At 42.5% G+C, this 18,965-nt stretch overlaps 1 protein-coding gene across 1 annotated transcript in view; it reads right to left on the bottom strand.

Annotated features, from left to right (window-relative positions):
* The window catches only part of LOC133386506 (piezo-type mechanosensitive ion channel component 2-like), a 129,552-nt gene that overhangs the window by 26,601 nt on the left and 83,986 nt on the right, over positions 1-18,965 (bottom strand). Inside the window, exons 27-35 of the mRNA XM_061630163.1 lie at positions 18,709-18,780; positions 17,663-17,775; positions 14,792-14,903; positions 13,877-13,948; positions 10,558-10,724; positions 6,437-6,606; positions 5,279-5,518; positions 4,171-4,429; positions 2,629-2,817 (exon numbers count right to left, since the gene is read on the bottom strand). Coding sequence (XP_061486147.1) covers positions 2,629-2,817; positions 4,171-4,429; positions 5,279-5,518; positions 6,437-6,606; positions 10,558-10,724; positions 13,877-13,948; positions 14,792-14,903; positions 17,663-17,775; positions 18,709-18,780 — 1,394 coding nt within the window. The remainder of the gene's footprint in view (positions 1-2,628; positions 2,818-4,170; positions 4,430-5,278; positions 5,519-6,436; positions 6,607-10,557; positions 10,725-13,876; positions 13,949-14,791; positions 14,904-17,662; positions 17,776-18,708; positions 18,781-18,965) is intronic.

Raw genomic sequence — 18,965 nt, 5'->3', positions numbered from 1 at the left:
TATATAAATGTGAACTGAATCAAATTTCTCACCCATCCCTATTCACCTACATGATTTCCCCCCATTAATGTTGGTGGCATATAATTTTTTGCAAATAAATAAATGAGAGGCTGCAAATAGGCCAGTTATTACTATTAATATTACTATTATTTTTATTAAAATTTATATCCTGCCGTTCCTCCCCAAAGGAGCCAAGGATTGCAAACAAAAACACTAAAAACATCTTAAAAACAAAACGTTCCCAGCAAAATCCAGCATCAGTATATTTTAAAAAGAAGCAACCAGAGAAAAGCATTTCCAAGAGATGAAGCTTTTTGATTCACAACATCGCTGTGCTCAGGACAGCTGCACATGATGAATTACTGCCAGCCACACAGATGCTAAAATCTCATAACGTTTGTGATGTACCTTGAACGTTCTGAGGCTGCAATACTATACTCCATTTACCCAGAGACTAAGCCCTGTTTGAACTAAATGTACAGTTTGCATTGATAAATGCAAAGTAAATGCTAAGTAATAAGATGTGAATTTAAGAATCATCAGGGAACAGTGTCCATCTCTTGGCTATTAGCAGAGCAGAAAGAAGCACATTAGCTCTCTTTGGGGAGCAAACTTATTGCCAGACTCTTTGAGATTAATGGAAAATACTATGGTGAAAATGGCAAGTGCCCAATTTTGCTTCTATTTCAAGTCTTGAACAAGTCAGGGAAGCAAGAAAGGAGGGCTGAATGCATTAGCTGCTATGGGCAATTAATCCATTACCAATTTATTCACAGACTTCAAAACATACCAGTTAATCATGAAAGTCAGAATAACTGCTTAAAAGCAATAGACAGAGAACATCATCCAGCTGGGAGGACAGAAACAAAGGACAATTTGTTGTGGGCTGCACAAGGAGACATGCTGAGAATGTGCATTGAGTGTGGCACATGCTTCTTGTACCTAGTTCACAACTCAGTTCACATTTCCCATTCTGAGATCAGATGCAATCTAGCTATTTCCGTTCTTAGGTTAGACGCAAACTAGATCAGGAAGCAATATCATGATTTCTTCACTGTGTGCAGAGGTGGGAATGGATCTATTATTATTATTATTATTATTATTATTATTATTATTATTATTATTATTATTATTATTATTATTATTATTATTATTATTATTACTGCTACTACTACATTTCTATGCCACCCTTCCTCCCAGAAGGAGTCCAGGGCAGCAAACAAAGAACAAAGTACTAAAAACATCTTGACATCTCAAAAAAAAAACATGTTAAAAGTGTATTTTAAGAAATCTTTAAAAGCAATTCCAAAATAGATGCAAACTGGCATAAGGTTTAATTAAGGTCTCATAGGAACATGGTGGCTATCCTCCATATCAGAGGCAGCATGCCTTTGAATATCAGTTACAAGAGAAGACAAGCAGGAGATTGTGGCTTTCCATGGGCATCTGGTTGTCCACTGTGGGAAACAGAATACTGGACCAATGGACCCTTGGTGTGATCCAGCAGAAGTCTTCTTTCGAAGCTGTCTCATACTAAATCAAGTCATTGATCCATCTGGCCAGTGAGGTCTGCCTGTCTCTTTCAATTGGCAGTATCTCTTCAGGGTCTCTCAAGCAGGCCTCTTTTTCAGTCCTGCTACCCAAGATCCTTTTAAATAGAAATGCCTGGGATCAAACTGGGGATCTTCTGGGCCTCAAGCCCATGTTCTATTACTGAGGTATAAGTGTTCCCCCCCCCGCCGCCACCATCCAAGAAAAGGTCCGAGTTCTTGTATGGGGCAAGTGAAGGAAATCAGCAACCATTACAATCACGGCAGCTGGTCCAAGGTTCTTGTGGTCATAGCCTTGAGATGGATGGTGGAGTAATCAGATAGGATCAGGAAACCTTCCACAATCTGGTGCCTTCCAGATGTTGTTGGATTGTAACACCCATCATCCATGGCCATTGGCCATGCCAGCTTGCGCTGATGGGAGTTGTCCAAAAGTGGTTAAAGCATTTCCTGGCACTCCAGATTCTGGAGACTATCAAACTAGAACAACATCTCAGTCCCCCAGTCTTGCTGAGCAAATGTCACCTCCTGCTTTATTGTCTTGTTTACTTATGATTAGGTATGGGGAAGAAATTCAGTTCAGTCCTCATTTGAAGGCAAATCTACCTAATTTGTACTTTCCAAAACAATATCCGAACCAAAACACAGCCATCCGTTGAAATTCACACTTCTCCAAATTTTGAAATGCAGTTCTTTAGCCAAGAAATGTGCACAAAAATGCATACACTAGAATTAAAGTGCATAAAAATAAATATATTAGGGAGACTTCCTTTACAAAATTGTGTACATTAAGCAAAATTGCACACATACAAAAATGTATAAATTAGGAGAAATTTGCACCAAAATGCTGATGAATTTTCATGAGGACTATAGAAAGTGAATAAATTGGAAACTGAAAGGTGGAGAATTGAACTGAAGATTGGAATTCAAAAAACAGAGAAATGGAAATGGACATATTCGCCCATCCCTACTTATGATGAATCTGCCCTATAGTCGATGTTAACAAACCAATGATCTAAAATAAACTTTTTTTAAAAGTGGAGAGCATTCACTTTTCCTTAAAAAGGAATTGCATTACCTTCAAGATATGCCTGTGGAAGAACAAGGCCAGCAGTTGCACCAGATCATAGTGTACACCGCCATCCTTCTTCTCGATCCCAGCAATGTTTGGCAGAACTAATGGCTCTTCTGCATTGATACCACAATATGCTTTAGTGGTCCAAGGAAAGAATCCAAACTGAGAAAAGTATTTGACCACAACTGTTATCTGGCAGGGGAAAGAAAATATACATACTGTGAAGAGATAATCTTTGAAGATACTGGATTTCAAAGACATAGGCCTAGGGACACTGGAGCACAGCCAACTTTTATTACAAGAAATTGTCCCCTGGTATTGATACTTTTATTTAACTATTTTGATTTTCAGGAAAGAAATTTCTACAGAAATTGTGCGATGCCTAGATAACACAGTCAGCACTTACCCTTACAGGATTCAATCTTAATACGTATTTTACTACTTCATCTACTTTACTTGGTGCATGCAAGATGACGTTAAACGTTTATTTTGCCATGTTATGAGCAGGAATACATAAGACCCAAGCACCTAGGCATCATTAATCAATGTGCCTGGGTTGAGGAAGAGGGCAGGAATGAGGTTTCCCTACCTCTCTTATGTGTCCAAGTTGGTTGTCAGCTTGCCACATCCTTTATCAAGAGTGGGGAAACTTTTACAACCCAAGGGCTGCACTCCCTTCTAGGCAATCTTCTTGGGGCCACATGTCAGTGGTGGGAGAGGCCAGAGGCAAAAGTGGGTGAAGAAGCAAATGTAATTTTTTACCTTGGTACAGTTTGTAATGTGAGTAGGAACTCAAGTGAATTAGAAATAGTTGTATGGGGGAATCGGTTGGGGGTGGGACCAGCAGGAAAATGAAAGAAGAACTCTCTGTCTGGGTTAGGGATTGCAGCTCTTGATTCTGCAGGAACACACTGTTAAGTAAAGTTTGTTCCTTCTAACCAGTATTTGTAGTTCATTTCAAATCTTGTAAATATTACACAGTACTTTGATGTCAACCAGCATACACACACCTCTTTAACCTCCATCCAGTCAAACAAGAGGCATTATCAGAGTGCAGGGACACATTACAGCCAAGCAAAAACACTCAAGGTGAGTGTGAAGCAGGGCTGGTAAGGAGTGAGGCCTCGGGAGAGAGTCCTGAGGGCCAAATAGAGAGGCATTTGACCCCACCTCTATTTTTGTCCTGCCTATCACTGTCATGCAGCCATTTGGAAAGTTGGCACAGAGGGATTGTGGGCTTAGCAAGGTTCCCCACAGCGTCCTATAACTCCTTTGTTCCTAGCTGCAACAAGCAACTATTCAAGGGAGGAAGGCCTCCCAAGTTAGAGAGTAACTAAAACGTCCAGGTAGATATATGGACTGACATCTCCCTGACCGAACACACTAACTAACCTTAACAGCAGCAGAGTTTGGAAAAGTTACTTTTTTGAACTACAACTCCCATCAGCCCCAGCCAGCATGGCCACTGAATTGGGCTAATGGGAGTCGTAGTTCAAAAATGTAACTTTTCCAAACTCTGAACAGCAGTATCTTTCGAATACGCACCTCCGTGTATATGATAGCTGTCTTCCAGAAGAATTTTGAAGGCCTTGGAATAGACAACATGGCCCACAGAAATATCAGGATAGGGAGAATCAAAGTGAGGATGGAAGCGGAGACCATGTGGTTTAGAATGATCGCAAAATAACACAGCATTTCTGAGTTAGACACCATGGCACTGTACAGAGCAACTAGCAGCTTCAGGGGGCGAGGAAAGCTCTGGTAGAATTTATCTGACTGCTCCAGCTCATTGTCACGAAATGTCCTGCATGCCAAAAGAAAAAAGAAAAAGAAATGTAGATTATTTCAACAATGAATAAGGAAGAGTGCTTCTCTACCAGCTCATACATTTTAAAAGTAATAATGTAGTTACGTTAGACTGGAGCAAACTATAGGCTAAAACAACATAAAGCAGCCTTCTACAATCTGGTGCCCTCGAGATGTTTTGGACTGCAGCTTCCCAAAACAGCCGTGCTGGCTGGGGCTGATGGGAGTTGTGGTCCAAAAGACCTCTAAGGCACCAGGTTGGGGAAGGCAGATATGAATTGCATATATATTTACTTATCTTAATTGTATTATGTAGTTATTACATGGCACAAAGATTGTGAAAGCACAAATTCCACATTACTATTCAGTAGATAAGAGGAAACTATATATGAGACCACAGGAAAATAAGTTCAGTTTTCCACATTGGTATGCAATTTTTTTAAAAAAGTCCTCATGAAAATTCATCAGCTTCTTAGTGTGAATTTCTCCTGATATACTGTACACATCTTAATGCCCAATATACATGTTTTGGCAGCAACATCCCCATATATAATGCATTTTGTACACTATTTTCATAAATATATGCATTTTATTGCACGCTTTATCCTAGTATATGCATGTTTGTTTTACATATTACTTGGCATTGCACGAATTTCAAAGGCTGGCTGCATTTTTGGTTTGTGGGATGTTTCATGACGTGTGAATTAGCTATGTTTGCCTTTAAACGGAAACTGAACAGAATTTCTCCCGCATACCTAGTTGCAATCCAACGATATCTGGAGGTCAACAGGTTCCCCATCCCTGCAATGTACAGTTTTAGCACATGCTTAATGGCAATAACACTTGCCTGCTCAGAAGCAGTTCACTGGCTGTCATTGCAGAAGGCGCTCTGCTCAGTGGCCTGCCTGCTTCTTTACTTCTAGCAAACAGGGACCGTGTAGATTCTTCCATTTCTAATGAAGGGCTGCCCAGACTGGCAGATTCTGTACAGAAAGAGTCTGGAGTGAACTCTTGGGGGCAAGGGCCATTAGAGCTCCCTTCTTCCACATTTTCATTTCCTGTCGCACCCTTGGAGGCTTCGCTGGGTCTGTTGTTCCCCAAAGGCACAAAAAACAAAATTCAAGCAAAACTATTAAGTCAATGATCACGAGTAGGGACAGAAAGAGCTGTCAATTTCAGTTCTTTCAGTTTTTAATTTTTCTAATCTGAAATACAGTTCTCCATATTTCTGCAACAATTTGCGGGTTTTTTAAAAAAACTCATGAAAATTCCTCAGCATTTTTATGCAATTTCTCCTAATAAACACATTTTTGTATGCAGTTTTAACTAAGGTAGACATTTTTGCAAGCAATTTCTCCCAATGTATGCATTTGTATGCAATTTTGCCTAATATACAGATTTTTACAAAGCAGTTTCCACGAATATATGACTATTTATATACACTTTACACTAGTATGTATTTTTGTGAACATTACTTGGTTGGACAACTGCATTGCAAAATTTGGAGAAGTGTGAATTTCAAAGGATGGCTGGATTTCTATTCATATATTGTTTCGGGAACTGCAAATTAGGTAGGTTCACCTTTACATGCAATCAATCAAATTTCTCCCGCATTCTTTTAGATACAGCTAAACCTGGAGAGTGATTCTCATTCTCCAAGACCACTGCAGCGGTCTTTTTTCCATGGAGGAAATGAATTCTGCAGCGCTTTTCCAGCCACCACTCCCTGCTTTAAAGGGTCAGGGAAAATAGGTGCAATTGTGTCCTGATGCTCTTTGTGTATCAGAGAACAAGGGCTATGACACTGTGGCAGCCATGTGCAGCATTTCCCTTCAGTTTTCATGGGTATAAAGAGACAGCTTACCCAGATGCACACCCATAACATAATTACCACCATATCTGGAAAGATTATGATGGTGTTCTTGCCGAATCAGGGAAACATCCCAGAAAGAGTCAAGAGAAGATGCTGTGCATCCCCAATGGCCTGCAAGCAACTACTGTTCACCTGAGGAGGCGCACAAGTGATGGTTCCATGTTCTCCTCAAGTGGGCGTTTGGGTAACTTGTCTTTGCTCTCATCCACCTCTGTCATTTCCATTTTGCTTTCTCCGTAATTGATCTGGCTTTTCTCAAGGTTATAATACTGGAGGACAATGTCTGCTGAGGCCTCTTTTACCTTAAAAGAAAACCCAGGGAGCAGTTAACTCGGAAAACCAAGGCAGCAGTTAGCTAGCTAGTTGGTTAAAGAGAATACTGTTAAACAGGTTACAGTAGGGCCCCACTTACCGGCGCTTCACTTACCGGCGTTCCACTAATGCGGCGGCTTTCAATCCCCATTTTAAAGCCGATTTTGCGGCATTTTGTGGCATTTTCACATCATTTTTGCCCAACGCACCCCATTATACTCAATGGGGTTCCGCTTTATGGCGATTTCCGCTTTACGGTGGGGGTCCAGAACGGAACCTGCCGTATAAGCGGGGCCCACCTGTACAGTTCTCTGGGCTCTTAAAGACTCGTGTGTGTGTGTGTGTGTGCATGCGCATGCATGCTGCGTGCGTGTGTGTGTGTGAGAGAGAGTGAGCAAGGGAGGGAGGGAGGGAGAATTGTCTGGGATCTTATCATTCCTGCTTCATTTATTTATTTATTTATTATTTATTTGTTGAATTTTTATACCGCCCCACTAGCATAGCTCTCTGGGCGGTGTACAACAAATATAATAAATACAATAGAATCACATAGAACAATACAAAAAATATAAATGCAAATCCATAATCTAAAACCAATTAAAACATATTTAAGAAAAGCTAAAATGCCTGATAAAATAGGAAGGTTTTAACTTGGCGCCGAAAGGATAGCAATGTCAGCACCAAGCGCACTTCTTCAGGCAGACTATTCCACAGTTCGGGGGCCACCACTGAGAAGGCCCTAGTTCTTGTTACCATCCTCCGAGCTTCTCTATGAGTCGGAACTCGGAGGAGGGCCTTCGATGTTGAGCGTAGTGTACGAGCAGGTTCATATCGGGAGAGGTGTTCCAAAAGGTATTGTGGTCCTGCGCCATATAAGGCTTTATAGGTTAAAACCAACACTTTGAATCTGGCCCGGAAGCATATAGGTAGCCAGTGCAAGCGGGCCAGAACAGGTGTTATGTGTTCAGACTGCCTGGTTCTCATTATTAGTCTGGCCGCCGCATTTTGCACCAGCTGTAGCTTCCGAACCGTCTTCAAAGGCAGCCCTACGTAGAGCGCATTGCAGTAGTCCAATCGAGAGGTTACCAGAGCATGAACAACTGAGGTGAGATCTTCTCTGTCCAGATAGGGACGTAGCTGGGCCACCAACCGAAGTTGGTAGAACGCATTCCGTGCCACCGAGGCTACTTGAGCCTCGAGTGACAGAGAAGGATCTAAAAGTATTCCCAGACTATGAACCCGTTCTTTCAGGGGGAGTGTAACCCCATCGAGAACAGGATGAGTATCCACCATCTGATCAGAGGAACCACCCACCATCAGCATCTCAGTCTTGTCTGGATTGAGCCTCAGTTTATTAGCTCCCATCCAGTCCATTATCGCAGCCAGGCAACGGTTCAGCACATTGACAGCCTCACCTGAAGAAGATGAAAAGGAGAAGTAGAGCTGCGTGTCATCAGCATACTGGTGACAACGCACTCCAAAACTCCTGATGACCGCACCCAGCGGCTTCATGTAGATGTTAAAAAGCATGGGAGACAGAACTGACCCCTGTGGGACTCCATATTGGAGGACCCACGGCATCGAGCAATGTTCCCCAAGCACTGCCTTCTGGAGACGACCCGTCAAGTAGGAGCGGAACCACTGCAAAGCAGTACCTCCAACACCCAACTCCACAAGCCTCTCCAGAAGGATACCATGGTCGATGGTATCAAAAGCCACGGAGAGATCAAGGAGAATCAGCACAGTTACACTCCCTCTGTCTCTCTCCCGACATAGGTGATCATACAGGGCGACCAAGGCTGTCTCAGTGCCGAAACCAGGCCTAAAACCCGATTGAAATGGATCTAGATAATCGGTTTCATCCAATAGCGCCTGGAGCTGGCTAGCAACCACTCGTTCCAAGATCTTGCCCAGGAATGGAACATTCGCTACTGGTCTGTAGCTATCAAGATTTTCAGGATCCAGGGAAGGTTTTTTCAGAAGTGGTCTCACTACTGCCTCTTTCAGACAGCCAGAGACCACTCCCTCTCGTAAAGAGGCATTTATCACTTCCCTGGCCCAGGTAGCTGTTCCATCCCTGCTAGTTTTTATAAGCCAAGAGGGGCAAGGATCTAGTGCAGAAGTGGTTGCACGTACCTGCCCAAGCACCTTGTCCACGTCCTCGAGCTGAACCAACTGAAACTCATCCAACAAAACATGTCAAGACTGTGCTCCGGACACCTCCTTCGGATCAACTGCTATAAACTGGGAGTCTAAGTTCCGGCAAATGCATAAGATCTTATTCTGGAAGTGCCCATAAATTCATAAATAGCATGCCTGTCATTCTCCAAAATAAAACAAATGGCTACCTGCACACTTTACAAGTAAGAAGGGAACACTCTTGTACCCTCACTCAGGAACTTGCATTTGGAGGTTGGGGCAGAGAACACGTAGAGTCTCCAGATTCTAAATTTTCTATGCAGCACTGAATTCTGTGCTTGTGTGCAGAATAAGAATTCACACAGCCCTGCTTGTACTCCCCTGAGCTCCAGACAGTATGGCCAATGGTCAGGAGTGATGGGAATTGTAGTCCAGCAACATCTGGGAGGCCACAGGTTCCCCACTGCTGTTTCAGCATGATATCCACATGTGTGCAGTGATTTCAAAGGAGAATAACTATGTCTTAAAGATAATGAGAGCTGGCACAGCATAGTGACTAAGCAACTGAGCTATGTATGAATCAAGAAGTCCCTGGTTTGAATGTTACTTGCACATGAACTGCACCAGGTGGTGTTAGGTAAGCCACTCTCAGCCTCACATCTGCAGTATGGGGGTAATAATACTGATCAACCTTACATGGACATTGCAAGGATCGTAATGATAATATATGTGAAATACTTTTAATATTTAAAAAGACCTTGGGTCATAACGAACGCTGCTGTTCCCCTTGTGCAGCAGACTTCTGCTTGCACAACATCCCCTCCTCTCCCCTGCAGCCCCCCCCTCTGCTCCAGAGGATTGGAGGACCATCCAGAACAGATTCTGAGGGCATACAGGGTGAGGAGAGGAAGGGGAGATTCTAATGGGTAAGTGGAACTCTGCAGCATCAGATACAACCCTTTATAAATTATTTATTTATTTATTATCTATCCCGCGCCTCCTACCAGTTGGAGCCCAGGGCGGCAAACAAAAGCACTAAAAACACTCTAAAACATAATAAAAACAGGCTTTAAAATATATTACAGCAAAACATCCTTAAAAACATATGAAAACATGCTGTTCTTATATTCTGAAGCCAGGGCCACACCATAGTTTTCAAAGCACATCCAACGCACATGACTTCCCCCAAGGAGTCCTGAGAACTGTAGCTTGTTAAGGGAGCTGGGAATTTGCAGCACTGTGAGGAGAAGACCACCGTTCCCAGGATTCTTTGGGGGAAGGCATGTTATATTTTATATGTTTGTTGGATCAGCTTTATATCAGAGCTTGGAAAAGTTACTTTTTTGAACTACAGCTCCCATCAGCCCCAGCCAGCATGGCCACTGGATTGGGCTGTTGGGCGTTATAGTTCAAAAAAGTAATTTTTCCAAGCTTTGCTTTAAAAGTATGGTGTGGATCTGCCCTGAATTGTTTGCTTTGGAGATTTCTGTCTTTCAGAGGACACTCCCACCATAAAAGGAAAGCTAAGAACATAACAAGAGGTTGTTAGATCAGGCCAGTGGCCCATCTAGTAGAGCATCCTGTTCTCACAGTGGCCAACCAGATGCCCATGGGAAGCCCACAAGCAGGACCTGAGTGCAAGAGCACTCTCCCCTCCCACGGCTACGGGCAACTGGTTTTCAGAAGCTGAATAACTAATTCAGTGGGTGGGACTTTAAGTGGATGGGAGTCTGCACATTGTTCTTCCTACTTGCTCTGCTCCTGCAGAATGAGAAATGTGTGTCAGAGCCCAAAGATCTTACCTTCTGAATCTCTCTCAACAGCATGCACTTTTCTATCCTCAGCACATTTGCCACATCCAGTTTATCCTGACAAAGGGAATTCAGTGCTTCTGTGGTGTCATCCAGCAGCGCTTGGAAAAAAACCCAAGTGAACTTGACAACGTTGATGACTCTTTGCATGACATTTTCTGTTAAGAAGAGAAAGTGTGTGTTCATGTATATGAATGGCCAAGAGATTTGTTGCAATCCAAAGATCCTCTTTAGATGACTACAAAGCTTTTGTGCACCTGGCATCCCCTAATTTCTCCATCAACTACAGCATCTGAAGGTCTCTCAAGATTGTAGATGGGTTGCTTGGCAGTGCAGAATGTTTTTTTTCTTTCTGTCCTGAACTAATCGGTGCTTTTAACCCTATGCCAACGATTACTATCTGAGCCCTGACCTGCCATATGACAAGTTGCTGAAGGTTCTGGCCAATCCATTGTATGCTGCATTCTAGCCTTTCTCAACCTGGTAACCTTCATATATTGTGGACTGTGACTCCCACCAGCTCCAGCCAACATGTCTGTACTGGCTGGGGTTGATGGGAGTTGGAGTCCAAAACATCTGGAGGGCAGCAGGTTGGGGGAAGGCTATCATGTTCATTATTCTGCAACACTATGTCCTGCACTGATATAAAAACCTGAGTCTTTGATCTTTCAGTTAAAGATATACAAGGAAAACATAGTTGTCCTACAATACATTATTAAGTAGTTTAAACTTCTCCTTAGCACCTGAGGATGCACTATATGCTGTTTTAGTGTTCATGTGCAGGCACTTGCATGCATATTTATTTTATTATTTATTTATTATTTAATTTGTATCCCGCCCTTCCTCCCAGCAGGAGCCCAGGGTGGCAAACAAAGCGCTAAAAACACTTTAAAACATCATAAAAACAGATCTTAAAATACATTAAAACAAAACAGCATTAAAAACATCTTTAAAAAACAACTTTAAAAAGGGTTAAAAACATTTCAAATTTACCATTTCTAGGCAAGGTCATTGAGCGAGTGGTGGCTAATCAGCTGTCGGCACACTTGGATGAAACGGATTATTTGGATCCATACCAATCGGGTTTCAGGACTGGACATGGAACTGAAACAGCCTTGGTCGCTCTGGTGGATGATATGAGGAGGGCATTAGATAGGGGAGAATTCACCTTTCTTGTCCTCCTCGATCTCTCAGCGGCTTTTGATACTGTCGACCACAGTATCCTTTTACATCGCCTGGAGGGACTGGGAATAGGAGGCACTGTACTGCAGTGGTTCCGCTCCTTTCTCTCCGATAGGCATCAACAAGTAGCATTGGGGGAGGAGGTTTCAGACCCTTGGCCTCTCAATTGTGGTGTGCCACAGGGCTCTATCCTCTCTCCCATGCTATTTAATATCTATATGAAGCCGCTGGGGACTATCATTAGGAGATTTGGGCTGCAGTGTCACCAGTATGCAGATGACACTCAGCTCTATCTCTCGTTTAAATCCTCACCAGAGTTGGCTGTGGAGACCATGTCCAAGTGCCTGGAATCCGTGAGTGGATGGATGGGAAGGAACAGGTTGAAGCTGAATCCTGATAAGACCGAGGTGCTACTCGTGGGGGACAAGGGAAGGTTGGGAGATATTGACTTGATGTTCGATGGGGTGAAACTGCCCCTAAAGGACCAAGTCCGCAGCCTAGGGGTTGTCCTTGATTCCAAGCTGTCCATGGAGGCTCAGATTTCGGCAGTGAGCCGGGCAGCTTGGTATCAATTACACCTCATACGTAGACTGCAACCCTACCTCCCTGTTCATCAGCTCCCATTGGTGGTACATGCCCTGGTCACCTCTCGTTTGGACTACTGTAATGCGCTCTACGTGGGGCTACCCTTGAAAACGGTCCGGAAACTACAACTTATACAAAATGCGGCAGCTCGACTACTTACAAACTGTCGTCGCCGGGAGCACATCACCCCAGTGCTGTTCGATCTGCACTGGCTCCCAGTTGTTTTCCAGGCCCAATTCAAGGTGTTGGTATTAACCTTTAAAGCCCTACACGGTCTCGGCCCAGTTTATCTGATGGAGCGCCTCCAACGCCACCAATTATGCCGCCCGACAAGATCAGCCACACAGGGCCTTCTCTCAGTCCCACCAACTAAAACAGCTAGGCTGGTGGGGACTAGAGAGAGGGCCTTCTCAGTGGCGGCCCCCACTCTCTGGAACTCCCTCCCATATGATCTTCGGCATGCCCCTTCCTTGAATGTATTCCACCAGGCCTTGAAGACCTGGCTTTTCAGACAGGCCTTCGGGACTTCCGGGGAGGGTTAATCTTTTTGACTAATTGCCTGCTACTCTGAACTGTCACTGTTTTACTGTTTTATTGTTGTACTGTATTTATTATGATGTATTTTAACTGAGTTGTACGTCGCCTAGAGTGGCCATAGGCCAGATAGGCGACTTATAAATTAAAATTATTATAATTATTATTATTAAAAAACATATTAAGCAATTCTAACACAGATGCAGACTGGGATAGGTCTCAACCTAAAAGGCTTATTGAAAGAGGAAATGCATGATGAATATTCCTCACTGGCATCTAAGGGCCAGTCTAGACATGGCGTTAAATGCAACTTTGCACGCAATGTGCAGGTTCTTAAAAATGCAAATTGCATCATTTAGGGGGAATTGACAATTAGCAGGATAAGAGCTGTATGGATAGGGGAATTTAGCCCTTTCCTTTTCTACTGTGGTCCTGAGTAAAATCCCTCTTCTGGGGCTAGCAGGTGGAGAGGGATTTTCCTCAGGGCCACAGAGGGGAAGAAAGAGTTACATTTCCCCTCCACACGTGCAATAAACCTGATAATTATCAGCACACATACACACACATATACACACATACCAGTTGATGTTATTTGCATTTTTTTTAAAAAAAAAATCTGCATGTTAAATGCAAAGACACATTTACCTGCAAAGGAAGCTGCTATATAAAGAGTTAAATCATTGGTCCATCCAGTTCAGTATTGTCTACACTGACTGGCAGCAGCTTTCCAGGGTTTCAGACAGGGGACATTCCCAGCCCAACCTGGAGGTGGTGGGGATTGAACCTTGGACCTTCTGCATGCAAAGTGGATGCTCCACCACTGAGCTACAGTCCCTGAAGAAAGTTGTCATCAATGGAAATATGTTGGGCATCCTGTGATTTTAGAAGAACTGTTATTATTTGATAGACTCATCTTTCCGTACCATTTTGAGGCTTTTCCCTTTCCTTTCTATCCTCAACAATAGTTTGCCAAAGATTTCCTAGGTAGATATACAAACAAATTAATCACCTGACTCATCCAAGTCCTCTTCTGTGACTGATATTTCCAGATTTTCTTCCCAGGATTCCATTTTTGCATTGGCTGAAGCACACCAGAATGAAACATTAGAAGAGTACTCCAGAACTATGAACCTAACGACTCCATGCCCTCTATGATATTACATGGAGATCCCAGTTTTTGACAGTGGAAATATATTGAGAAAGCAGCAAGGTGAAACTTGGACTGCTGCATTCAGACAGCCCTTTATTCCATTTTCCTGATGTTTCCTTACCTGATAATTTTCACATTTTATGTGATCTTTCACATGATATAAAAGCCCCTTTTGGAAATCTAGCAGAATTTAACTTTAGCATTCATTTCTGTGCTAATTGCTTCCAGAAAAAATCCATTTGCAACCCTGTTAACACAGAAAATCATAGGAATTTTGTGCTGTAGTTTTCCAGCAGTTTTCATGGATCACGCCACCCCGTTCATGTAACAAAATTTGGGACAGTATGCCAGCATACAGTTCTTTCCCAAAGTTTTTATGGGTGAATCATGGACACAGAAGCGTGGATGTGGGGGGGGGCAACATGTCTGGTGATGTCCACTGTAGTGTCACACCCTGCCCACTGGCGTGAATGAAAACAAGCACGACGTGGTGGTATATCAGTCAAAAAGCCACAGTTCCATAACGTAATACAGTGTAAAAGGAATGTTAGAAACTGGGACTGAAGCGCTAGCATTATAATCAGGAAAACTAAGAAAGGACCCTTGGAGGTAAAGAAGATTCTAGCTTTCACTCTGAAGGCAATTTTTGTTGTTGCTTTTAAGTGTGAAAACATTACAAATTTGACACCCCTACCTCCCATCATTTATATACCGCTTAATCGCCAAGATAGCTTCTAAGCAGTTTACAAGTGTAAATCCTGCCAGTTCCACTACCTGCCAGTTGGTGCTGCTCCTCTCCCTCTTCCTTCCTCTGGTCCCTGATTTCATCACGCTCTCTCATCTTTAGAGCTGACTTTGAACTGGTCATCCAGGCTTCATAAGCAAGCTGCGAAGAGTAAAGCTTGTTATTCGACAATAATATTTGTCAGGGTGGTATGGGGGGGGAGTCCATCAAATTACTTTCAACATCATTTCCGTCTTTTTTTACTTTTAAGTAAAAATCAAAGGCAGGGTTGCCAATGGAACCTAGGAACCTAGCTCAGTATTATCTACACTGACAGGCAGCAGCTTCCCCAGGATATCAGGCAGGGTTCTTTCCCAACCCCACCTGCTGGGGATTGAAGCTGGGATCTTCTGCATGCAAAGCAGATGCTCTACCACTGAGCTATCGCTCTTTTCCAGCACCTAAGGGCGCCAGGGTGTCTGCCAGTATGTCCTATGGCACCTGAGAATGGTCTCAACATATATCCCTTCAATGATCCACAATGCACTAGAGACTGTTTGCTCACTTCCTGTTGGCTTTGCTCTCCTACAGTGAACTAGGGATGGAAAGATCTGTTAATTTTGGTTCTCTCAGCTTCTCATCTTTCCAGTCTTAAATTCAGTTCTCCACATTTCTGTAACACTTTGTGAATTTTTTTTAATCCTCGTGAAAATTCTCTAGCATTTTAGTGCAAATTTCTCCTAACAAACACATTGTTTTATAGAGAGTTCTGACTAACTTACACATATTTGCAAGCCATCTATCTTCATATAATGCATTTTTGCATGTTATTTTCATTCCTATATTCATTTTTATGTATACTTTCCTCTGATACATGCATTTTTGTAAACATTGTTTGGTTGGCAAACTGCATTGCAAAATTCAGAGAAGTGCGAATTTTGAAGGATGCCTGTGTTTCATTTTTCATATTTTTGTGCGAAGTGCATATTTGATAAATTTGGCTTGAAATGCAAACTGAATAAAACTGTTCACCCATCCTTACACTAAACATTTCTCCATGCCATTCCAAACAGGCAGGTGTCTTTTCCTCTTTGATGGGGAGCATGTTGACCCCATTTTGTGTTCCTGTATCTTTGAGATATGGCAGCCATTTTATGTTATGTCATGCCCCACAGCAGCCATTTTGTGACTGGCACCTATGCCACTCTCTAAAAATTCCAAATGGGTCCATTAATTCAAAAAAGATTGGTGACCCCACTCCAGGGCAGACTTTCCAAAGGAACCAAAAGCAAAGAACACAAGCACATCTGATGACCTGAGGGCAATGGAAGTAACGTGCCCCCTGTGAAGGCCATCCAACTTTGCTCCCACTGTAATCACATCAACTATATTTCTTCTTATTTTATTCTTTTTAAAAATATAGTTGAAAGGGTGGAATTTTGGACAGGGGAGGCTTAACGGATCCAGGAGGGATTTCCTTAATAGCCCTAGCAAAGTCCTTTGGAGTTAGGGGATATGGAGTTATTGCTCTCAACAGCTGGCCCACAATGTCTAGGAAATAGTTTGGAGACTCCACTGGAAGGCAAGAGCCATTTTGGCAAAAGCAAACAGCTCTCTTCCGCTTACTCATTATGTAATCTACAGATGGTGAAATTTAGGAGTCTCTGTGAGAATAGAGAATGCAGTTTTGAGTGAGACTCAGAAGGACACAGAGAGCTTTTGGCTCTGCAGGCATCTTAAGGTACTGGCTATCTCTCTAACCCGCCCTGGGACCTGCTGAGGAACGGCAGGTCATCATCATCTGATGTCGAAGTAGTGGATTTTGGTCTAATTTATGTCCAAATGGTGCCTCAACTGATGCTCAACCTGTATATTTCTAACTAAATGCAAATATTACAAATCACCAATAAGCCTTCAGGGGGTGCTTCCAGATGATTTGCTTATTGAGCATTCATTTGGTTTGTTTGCAAGGAGATAGATGACATTGGCTATTTAATGCACATTCATTCTGATTTGTTTGCGGGAAGCATAGATGACATTGCGTCAAAATAAATGTTATCCCACACCATCCAGTGCATTGTGTTTCCTTATTGCAAAAAGTCCAGTCTTTTTGGAAGTGGATTTGTTGGTCAAAGCCTCCCAACCCAGCTATAATTCTGCAACCTGAACTCACCAGTATGTGATTGAATCCTACCCCAAAATACCAACAGTCTGGAAGCACCCAGTGATTTCCTTCCAAAGGGAACCAAACCTGGATAACTGCACTGCCCCTAGAACTTCTCACCACTCAGAGAAGTGGTGAGCATTAAAACATTTAATAATGTTTTATTATTAAACATGATGTGTTCATCAAAAAATTATTTCCAGGCAGTTTGCAACAGTGTCAACAATTTAAAAAAAATACAACCCCAACAATGCCATAAAACACAGAAATAAAATCTTATATCCACAGTTGGGAGTATTGCTCAAATGAGTAAATGGAGAATACCCGTTTATCCCAGAATCCTAGATATGTAACCTGATATCTGTAATACTTAACAGATCCTTATTCAGCCTGAAACCATCTTGGAACTGAGTCTACAAGATCACCTTATATCCGCAACATCCAGTCTAATTTGTCCTTTTCTTCTCTTTGCCCCCCCCCCCGCATTGTGTAACATCCTGTCTGACAAAGAGTTTTGGAGAACTGAAAAGATTGCCAATTTTTGTGACATGCCCAACTGTGGATTTTGGTGGGAGGGCCCCCATGTACAAAATACCTTGGCTTTTTATGAATGAATAAAAAGGTGCCTAAAAGAGAACTTATCCCGTTTACAGTCCACACTTCCCATAAGTGGTCTCTTTCCCTTTCTCCTTGTTTCAGATGATGTCTCTCTCCCTCTGTGCAGCTCTTTTGCTCCTCCAGAAGAAGGATCACACACCTGGAATGCTGTTTTCTTCTTAGGGAATTCTTCTTCACTCTTTTCAGTGGGCCCCTGTTCCTCTTCTTCCTCGCTATCCGTCTCAAAGAGGCAATAGCTCCCACCTCGAATTACTGAAATTTCATGTGGGAAGCAGACACAGCTGAGAACTTGAAAGGTGTTGTGTAACTCTATGCCACCATATACTAGGAATATTAGAAATGTGCTAGAATTCCACCCAATACAGATTTGGTACCAAATTTTCCATTAATTTACTTATTCTCAGTCGCTGAGGATTTTATTTTAATACAGCGAATTTATGCAGTTTTTTTTTTAAAAAATTGACTTCTAAAAATTCCACTTTTAAAACATCAATCATAAGAATAATTGATCAATATTTCCTTTAAAATATTGATATTCCCTCCAAAATATCATATATATTTTTAAAATACCTATATTAATACTGATATTTTTCTGGGTGAGTAAAATACACAGATTGGTAAAAGCAGTGGGTAGCAGATATAGAACGAACTCAGATCGATGCCAGTCTGTTAGGTTGACGGAAGGCTATGGAATCGGCACCTGCCAACAGATACCATCCCTACCACACACAAACCTCACACTCTCTACCATGCATCAGTTCACTAGAAAAAAACAAACCCCATCTGGTTTCATACTTGCAATTGCTAACACAGATTAAAACCTCCTGTTCCACCCAGAAGCTTGCAACAAAAAGATGGGGAAAGTCCACATTTCAACCATCTGAGTATGAATAGGACAAGACCGTTAAAAGGCTTCTTTCAGCTTAGTCACATGAAATTTACACCTCAAAAAGGGTGGTTTAAGTCAAACTCTATTTTGAAGGGTCGTTTTCCCTCTGCTGGGCTTGGGCCAGCTCAGCTGACAGTAAGCTAGCTCTTGTCCGGAGTCTGGAATATGGATCACCTGCACTGACTTAATTTAAACAAGAATAAGTTCCACCAGCTTCTTATACTTAGGATTGATCTGGTAGCTCAAAGGGACAAGCGGACATGCCAAGAGAACCATTGCAAATACAGGAAATGTACTTGAAGTGTGAGACGCCCATGGCTGCCACCATGTCTTCTTGTCTTCATTTTCCTTCTTGTTAGCATCATCCTCTGCAAAAGAGCCCAGAAAAACTACTCAATAAAAAGTGCCTAAGGACAGTCAATTAAAGCATGCCCTGCAAACCTACATGTGATTCATGAAGGCAACAGAAGAGGTCTGCCTCTAGCTTTTCCGAAAAGACAGCAATTTCAAGAATAGAGATCCTTTCTATATTTATTAGAAGATGCCAACAGGC

The sequence above is a fragment of the Rhineura floridana genome, chromosome 6 (genome assembly GCF_030035675.1).
Source record: "Rhineura floridana isolate rRhiFlo1 chromosome 6, rRhiFlo1.hap2, whole genome shotgun sequence".
Taxonomy (NCBI): domain Eukaryota; kingdom Metazoa; phylum Chordata; class Lepidosauria; order Squamata; family Rhineuridae; genus Rhineura; species Rhineura floridana.
The sequence above is the reverse complement of the archived record's forward strand: the minus strand, read 5'-3'. Positions and strand labels throughout refer to the sequence as shown.